This window comes from Conger conger, chromosome 16 (genome assembly GCF_963514075.1).
Source record: "Conger conger chromosome 16, fConCon1.1, whole genome shotgun sequence".
In the NCBI taxonomy this organism is placed as follows: domain Eukaryota; kingdom Metazoa; phylum Chordata; class Actinopteri; order Anguilliformes; family Congridae; genus Conger; species Conger conger.
Window position 1 is genome coordinate 40572625 of NC_083775.1, and position 9350 is coordinate 40581974.

Sequence of the window (9350 nt, forward strand, 5' to 3'; positions counted from 1 at the left end):
ACTGAAGCCCTGACTACAACTGCAGCCCCCACAACAACTGAAGCCCTGACTACAACTGCAGCCCCCACTACAACTGAAGCCCCGACTACAACTGCAGTCCCCACAACAACTGAAGCCCTGACTACAACTGCAGCCCCCACAACAACTGAAGCCCTGACTACAACTGCAGCCCCCACAACAACTGAAGCCCCGACTACAACTGCAGCCCCCACAACAACTGCAGCCCCGACTACAACTGCAGCTCAAACAACAACTGAAGCCCTGACTACAACTGTAGCCACAACAACACCTGCAGCCCTTCCAATAATTGCAGCTCCCTCTACAACTGCAGCACCGACAACAACAGCAGCCTCCACTACAACTGAAACCCCCACTACAACTGTTGCTCAAACAACAACTGAAGCCCTGACTACAACTGCAGCCCCCACAACAACTGCATCCCCCACAACAACTGTAGCCCCCAGAACAACTGAAGCCTTGACTACAACTGCAGCCTCCACAACAACTCAAGTCTTGACTACAACGTCAGCCACCACTACAACTGAAGCCTTGACTACAACTGCAGCCCCCACAACAACTGAAGCCCTGACTACAACTGCAGCCCCCACAACAACTGAAGCCCTGACTACAACTGCAGCCCCCACAACAACTGAAGCCCCGACTACAACTGCAGTACCCACAACAACTGCAGCCCCCACAACAACTGTAGCCCCCAGAACAACTGAAGTCTTGACTACAACGTCAGACACCACTACAACTGAAGCCCTGACTACAACTGCAGCCCCCACAACAACTGAAGCCCTGAGTACAACTGTAGCCCCCACAACAACTGAAGCCCTGACTACAACTGCAGCCCCCACAACAACTGAAGCCCCGACTACAACTGCAGCCCCCACAACAACTGCAGCCCTGACTACAACTGCAGCTCAAACAACAACTGAAGCCCCGACTACAACTGCAGCCCCCACAACAACTGCAGCCCCGACTACAACTGCAGCTCAAACAACAACTGAAGCCCTGACTACAACTGTAGCCACAACAATACCTGCAGCCCTTCCAATAATTGCAGCTCCCTCTACAACTGCAGCACCGACAACAACAGCAGCCTCCACTACAACTGAAACCCCCACTACAACTGCAGCTCCCACAACAACTGAAGACCCACCTACAACTACTACAACTACAGCCTCGACTACAACAACTGTAGCCCCCACAACAACTGAAGCCCTAACTACAACTGAAGCCCTGACTACAAATAGAGCTCAAACAACAACTGCAGCCCCTATAACAACTGAAGCTCTGACTAGAACTGTAGCCCCCACAACAACTGAAGCCCCGACTACAACTGCAGCCCCGACTACAACTGAAGCCCCGACTACAACTGAAGCCCCCACAACAACTGAAGCCCCGACCACAACTGCAGGTCCCACAACAACTTCAACCCCCACAACAACTGCAGCCCCGTCTACAACTGAAGCCCAAACAACAACTGCAGCCCCCACTACAACTGCAGCCCCAACTACAGCTGAAGCCCCGACAACAACTGAAGCCCAAACAACAACTGCAGCCCCCACTACCACTGAAGCACTGACTACAACTGCACCCCCAACTACAACTGAAGTCCTGACTACAACTGCCGCCCCCACAACAACTTCAACCCCAACAACAACTCAAGCCTTGACTACAAGTGCAGCCCCCACTACAACTGAAGTCTTGTCTACAACTGCAGCCCCCACAACAACTGCAGCCCTGACTACAACTGCAGCCCCCACAACAACTGCAGCTCAAACAACAACTGCAGCCCCTACAACAACAGTAGCTCCCTCTACAACTGCAGCACCGACAACAACAGCAGCACTGACAACAACAGCAGCCCAGACTACAACAGCAGCCCAGACTACAACTGCAGCCCCGACTACAACTGCAGCTCTGACTACAACTGCAGCTCCGACTACAACTGAAGCCCCCACAAGAACTGAAGCCGTAACTACAATTGAAGCTCTGACTACAACTGTAGCCCCCACAACAACTGAAGCCCCGACTACAACTGAAGCCCAAACAACAACTGCAGCCCCCACTACAACCGAAGCCCTGACTACAAATGCAGCCCCCACTACCACTGAAGCCCTGACTACAACTGCAGCCCCCACAACAACTGAAGTGCTGACTACAACTGCAGCCCCCACAACAACTTCAACCCCAACAACAACTCAAGCCTTGACTACAAGTGCAGCCCCCACTACAACTGAAGTCCTGTCGACAACTGCAGCCCCCACAACAACTGAAGCCCTGACTACAACTGCAGCCCCCACAACAACTGAAGCCCCGGCTACAACTTCAACCCCTACAACAACTGAAGCCCCGACTACAACTGCAGCTCAAACAACAACTGAAGCCTTGACTACAATTGCAGCCCCCACTACAACTGAAGTCCTGTCTACAACTGCAGCCCCCACAACAACTGAAGCCCTGACTACAACTGCAGCCCCCACAACAACTGAAGTCCTGACTACAACAATTGTTGCCACCACAACAACTGAAGCCCTAACTACAACTGAAGCCCTGACTACAACTGCAGCACCGACAACAACAGCAGCCCAGACAACAACTGCAGCCCAAACTACAACAGCAGCCCAGACTACAACAGCAGCCCAGACCATAACTGCAGCCCCCACAACAACTGAAGCCCCGGCTACAACTGCAGTCCCCACAACAACTGCAGCCCCGACTACAACTGCAGCTCAAACAACAACTGAAGCCCTGACTACAACTGTAGCCCCAACAACACCTGCAGCCCTTCCAATAATTGCAGCTCCGACTACAACTGCAGCCCCTACAACAACAGTAGCTCCCTCTGCAACTGCAGCACCGACAACAACAGCAGCCCAGACTACAACAGCAGCCCAGACTACAACTGCAGCCCAGACTACAACTACAGCCCAGACTACAACAGCAGCCCAGACTACAACTGCAGCCACCACTACAACTGAAGCCCTGACTACAACTGAAGCCCCGCCTACAACTACTATAACTACAGCCTCGACTACAACAACTGTAGCCCCCACAACAACTGAAGCCCTAACTACAACTGAAGTCCTGACTACAACTGTAGCCCCCACAGCAACTGAAGCCCTGACTACAACTGCAGCCCCCACAATAACTGAAGCCCTGACTACAACTGTAGCCCCCACAGCAACTGAAGCCCTGACTACAACTGCAGCCCCCACAATAACTGAAGCCCTGACTACAACTGTAGCCCCAACAACACCTACAGCCCCCACTACAACAGTAAACCCCACGACAGCTGCAGCCCTTCCAATAACTGCAGCTCCCACTATAACTGCAGCCCCTACAACAACGGTAGCTCCCTCTACAACTGCAGCACCGACAACAACAGCAGCCCAGACTACAACAGCAGCCCAGACCACAATTGCAGCCCCCACTACAACTGCAGCTCCCACTACAACTGAAGCCCCGACTACAACTACTACCGCTACAGCCTCGACTACAACAACTGTAGCCCCCACAACAACTGAACCCCTGACTACAACTGCAGCCCCCACAACAACTGTAGCCCTGACTACAACTGCAGCCCCCACAACAACTGAAGCTCTGACTACAACTGTAGCCCCCACAACAACTGAAGCCCTGATTACAACTGCAACCCCGACAACAACTGCAGCTCCAACTACAACATCAGCCCAGACTACAACTGCAGCCCCCACTACAACTGCAGCTCCCACTACAACTGCAACCCCCACTCCAACTGCAGCTCCCACAACAACTGAAGCCCCGACTACAACTACTACAGCTACAGCCTCGACTACAACAACTGTAGCCCCCACAACAACTGAACCCCTGACTACAACTGCAGCCCCCACAACAACTGAAGCCCTGACTACAACTGCAGCCCCCACAACAACTGAAGCTCTGACTACAACTGCAGCCCCCACTACAACTGCAGCTCCCACTACAACTGCAGCCCCCACTACAACTGCAGCTCCCACAACAACTGAAGCCCCGACTACAACAACTACAACCACAGCCTCGACTACAACAACTGTAGTCCTCACAACAACTGCAGCCCCTACAAATCCGCCATCAGTAAACGAGGGTGTCCAGAACCTTTTTTTCAGAATCATTAGAGCTTTTGTAGATGCATTGTTAAACCAAAACTCTCCTGAATTCCAGGATCTAGCACGTCTTATCGTTAGACAGGTAAGCTGTCGTTACTCACTTCTGTCAGAATGTTTTATCTCCTTTAAATCCGAACTCATGTCAGTGTCGGTGCTAACTGATTGTATTCTTAAAATTAAATTCCAAGTTCTGCTTCCACTGTGACTCATCACCTGAACCTCATTCAGAAAATGAGTTATATTGTCTATAGGGTGCATTGTAGATTAAATGAGATCCTGCTTGTGAAATACAAAGCTGTAATTCCCGATTTAAGATCTCAACTTCACTTTCAGGGTTAATGGTATCAATCCAAACAATTTTTTTTCAAAGATAGTTTCATTGAATCCTCATTTAAAACCGTTTTCTTAAGGTGGGCATTTTTTTAAAGGACAATGGGCTTTCCTGCAGAGATAATTTACAAAGATAAGTCTCTAGCTTCAGGTTACTCAAGTTAATCAATGCTAATTTTTCAGATGGCATCAAGCATACAGATATAAAAAGATTTGTGCTGGTGATATAACAGCCTTAATATTGTACAGCAAGCAAAAGGCAACCAATATTGTTTTAATCACTGGATTAATAGTTATATCTACAGGCCATAAAATCGAACTTAATTTCACGTCAGATAGAAAAAGGTACTTTATATTTGAATTTGATGCTAGATAAATTATCAAAGGTTTTTTTTGGTTTGATTCAGTTGAATTATCTTTTATAGTGGTAATGTGAGCTTGACTAAATGCAGTGGACAGTTTTGTCCTTCAAATCCCCTTAAATACAGAGCTCTTTGCAAGTGCAGCAAAGGCAAAAGAAAGGCAAAGTGAACTGCCAGTAAAAACCATTTGAATTTCATTCACTCATAATGCAAAGGACAAACATTTACTGAATCTAGGCCAGACTAACATGGTGTGAGATGAGTGAACACAGAGAGGATTAAAAACTGCCTCACCAAGTGCAGTAATGTGAAAAATAGTTAAGGATGCAAAGGTAATAAAAATGAGGACATGGATCATTTACAAATCAGTTCTCTTGTGTCACAAGTTTTGGGTGACATTCATTCATTTTTTTAATTGCTACGAAACCTTGGTATGACTTTGGAATTTGTATACTTTCAACCATTGACTTATCTTATGTTTTCATTATGTTTACTGAAAAGTGATATGTTTAAATCTATAATGTAAATTTATATTTGTATTGAACTAACCTGCATATGTTCTGGCTCATTTTTCACAGTTGAACCGTGCCTATCGCAGAAGATACCCCAGAACCTACAGGAGGTGTAGGGTTCGACGGTTCAGGTAAGAGTAGAAAGTTTGAAGGGGGCCCAGAGATTGCCTTTGCACAGGGCCCAGAATTCCATGCCACATCCCTGTGGGTTTCTACTGCAGTCACTGCCCAGAATGGCTATTAGTGGTGCTGCTGCATTTTCTACTGAGCCACTTTGATATTGTAGTGGCAGAAGGACTATGACTGCTCCATAGAGACGTCTGCTTCATGCCTAACCTGCAACCCTTTTCTGTTCCTTCCTTTCTCTTTCCCTTCATCCGTAATCTCTTTGTCTTTTCCTCACCACCACTCCTCCTCCTCCTCCTCCCCCCCTCCCCCCTTGCTCTTTCATGACCTTACCGTGAACAGGCGTGGGCGTCCTTTGTCTACTGTTGTTAACCGGATGGACACCATAGAAGTAGACACAGAACTGATATTTGCCAACCAGTCTGTGGTTCCAAACGTGACCGAGACAGAAACAGCCCTTCAGGAGGCCATTAATGATTCAACTGTTGACTTGAACGTCATTCCATCCAGCATTAATGCAGGTCAGTTCTTTACTCTTCACTCAAGTAGCATCATTATTTCCTCCTCATCTATGCAGTGTCAAATGTGCACATGTAAAATGGTTCTGATGCATTGTGGTATTATTTATATATTTAATGCTGATCCTTGTTTTCTCAGAAGACACAAACACCACCATAACTACAACTACAACAAGCAGTGCCATGGCAGCAAACAAACCCCAGGAAGTCATCAGTTTTCTGTTCCCTCTTATTCTTGTCATTTACTATCTGTTAACAGGCTCCCTTGGTTTTAGCCAGATAAATATATAAGCCTTTATCATTTTGACACTTGATGCTACTCTATGACTGATAACTTGTTTTAACAGATTTCTTTAAACAAAAGTGCATATCCTTCACTGAGTGCCTCATTGAGCCATTGATGTGTGTGTGTATACATATACATATTTTTCACACTTTGAGTACAACAAAGAGGCTTTTAAAACTGGAATCAGGGTGGGAAACCAAATCAAGTCCTAATGGTTTGAATGAAGAACTGCTCCTTCACCCCATTTACTTACCTTATTTTACAGTAAGTCTAGACTTTCTTTTTTCATAGATGTTTACATACCTTTGGAATAATTGTAAAAATGCTGTAATATGTGATTGCTTTATATTATATATTTCAAAATAAATTATATGATGAATTCATGATGATACATTTCTTTGTGACTTTTTCTTTGAGAGATAAAGAAGGCACATTTCATCATCAGCTGAGCGACATACAGTTTAAACAGGGGCTATTTAATGGTCATTTTTTCACACTGAACAAAAAAGGAAACTATTGCAAAGGCAACAGCAATTATTACTTTCCACACATGGCCTTGTCTATGGTTCATTGAATCCAAAGAATTGTTGGATTCAAGAAAAAAAAGGAAAATTTTAGGACATTCCTCAAGAAGAGAGGATTCAAATATGCTGGCTGCCGGAATTGTCAGTTCAATTAATGCCAAGATGACAACAATAATTCAGCCGATTTTCAATCAATCTGTAAGATTTAAAATGTTTTAACTGTCATGCATAATGATCTATTTGCTAGTATCTTTTAAATTATTTATATTTTTCTGTTTAGTCAGACTCATACGATCCACCTGGGGCCTGCTCCACAAAGCAAGGTACTGAGTTAGCCAGATAACTGCACCCCCACAAATCTGGAACATGTAATGAAGCAAAGACATTTGTTCTGGGTTTTACTATGTGCAGTTATCCGGCCGAGTCAGTCATGGTGCTCTAAATCATGAAAACTACTCAATAATTAAACATTTAGCTCATATATACATTTGCAATAGCACATTTAACATTTATACCTATCATTTCAGAGATTGTAAATGTAAGAAAATTGTACATTTGCTTAGCTATATGTGAGAAAAAGGGATATTTTTCTTACGTGCACAGAAAAATAATAGCGTTCACTTTTGGCACCCCATAGGAATGCGGACCCAAACGCAGAAACACAAGGAGACAGGAGTGAAGTCAAAAAGCACATCATTTTACAGGGAAATGCAGGTGGGAAAAATAAAGAAAACGAGACTAAACACAGGAATACTGTAGAGAATAAACACAGGAATACTGTGGAGACTGGGGAATACTGTAGAGACTAAACACAGGAATACTGTAGAGAGCAAACACATGAATACTGTAGAGACTAAACAAAGGAATACTGTAGAGATCAAACACAGGAATACTGTAGAGACTAAACACAGGAATACTGTAGAGATCAAACACAGGAATACTGTAGAGACTAAACACAGGAATACTGTAGAGACTAAACACAGGAATACTGTAGAGACTGGAAATAATGTAGAGACTAAACATAGGAATACTGTAGAGACTAAACACAGGAATACTGTAGAGACTGGGAATACTGTAGAGACTAAATACAGGAATATAGTAGACACTAAACAGAGGAATACTGTAGAGACTAAACAGAGGAATACTGTAGAGACTAAACACAGGAATACTGTAGAGACTAAACACAGGAATATCGTAGACACTAAACAGAGGAATACTGTAGAGACTAAACACAGGAATACTGTAGAGACTAAACACAGGAATACTGTAGAGACTGAACACAGGAATGCTGTAGAGACTGGGAATACTGTAGAGACTAAACAGAGGAATACTGTAGAGACTAAACACAGGAATACTGTAGAGACTAAACACAGGAATATCGTAGACACTAAACAGAGGAATACTGTAGAGACTAAACAGAGGAATACTGTAGAGACTAAACACAGGAATACTGTAGAGACTAAACACAGGAATATCGTAGACACTAAACAGAGGAATACTGTAGAGACTAAACAGAGGAATACTGTAGAGACTAAACACAGGAATACTGTAGAGACTAAACACAGGAATACTGTAGACACCAAACACAGGAATATCGTAGACACTAAATAGAGGAATACTGTAGAGACTAAACACAGGAATACTGTAGAGACTGGAAATAATGTAGAGACTAAACAGAGGAATACTGTAGAGACTAAACACAGGAATACTGTAGAGACCGAACACAGAAATACTGTAGACACAAAACACAGGAATATCGTAGACACTAAACAGAGGAATACTGTAGAGACTAAACGCAGGAATACTGTAGAGACTAAACACAGGAATACTGTAGAGACTAAACACAGGAATACTGTAGAGACTAAGCACAGGAATACTGTAGAGACCAAACATACAAATACTGTAGAGAACAAACACAGGAATATTGTAGACACCGAACACAGGAATATTGTAGACACTAAACAGAGGAATACTGTAGAGACTAAACACAGGAATACTGTCGAGACTAAACACAGGAATACTGTAGAGACTAAGCACAGGAATACTGTAGAGACCAAACATACAAATACTGTAGAGAACAAACACAGGAATATTGTAGAGACCAAACACAGGAAAATTGTAGAGACTTAACAGAGGAATAATGTAGAGACTAAACACAGGAATGCTGTAGAGACTAAACACAGGAATGCTGTAGAGAATAAAAACAGGAATACTGTAGAGACTAAGCACATGCATACTGTAGAGACCAAACACAGGAATACTGTAGAGACCAAACACAGGAATATTGTAGACACTAAACAGAGGAATACTGTAGAGACTAAACACAGGAATACTGTAGAGACTAAACACAGGAATACTGTAGAGACTGAACACAGGAATGCTGTAGAGACTGGGAATACTGTAGAGACTAAACAGAGGAATACTGTAGAGACTAAACACAGGAATACTGTAGAGACTAAACACAGGAATATCATAGACACTAAACAGAGGAATACTGTAGAGACTAAACACAGGAATACTGTAGAGACTAAACACAGGAATACTGTAGAGACTGAA

General features: G+C 44.2%; 2 protein-coding genes across 2 annotated transcripts; both read left to right on the top strand.

Moving 5' to 3' along the window:
- Positions 1-951, top strand: LOC133115436 (uncharacterized; the record flags this gene model as incomplete). Its single annotated transcript, XM_061225350.1, has 1 exon — positions 1-951. A coding segment is annotated over one exon (951 nt), but the record flags the coding sequence as incomplete, so codon positions are not given.
- Positions 952-1011: 60 nt separating this feature from the next.
- Positions 1012-6572, top strand: LOC133114211 (mucin-2-like; the record flags this gene model as incomplete). Its single annotated transcript, XM_061223380.1, has 4 exons — positions 1012-4218; positions 5407-5471; positions 5809-5987; positions 6124-6572. Coding segments are annotated over 4 exons (3603 nt in total), but the record flags the coding sequence as incomplete, so codon positions are not given.
- Between the last annotated feature and the right edge of the window lie 2778 nt (positions 6573-9350).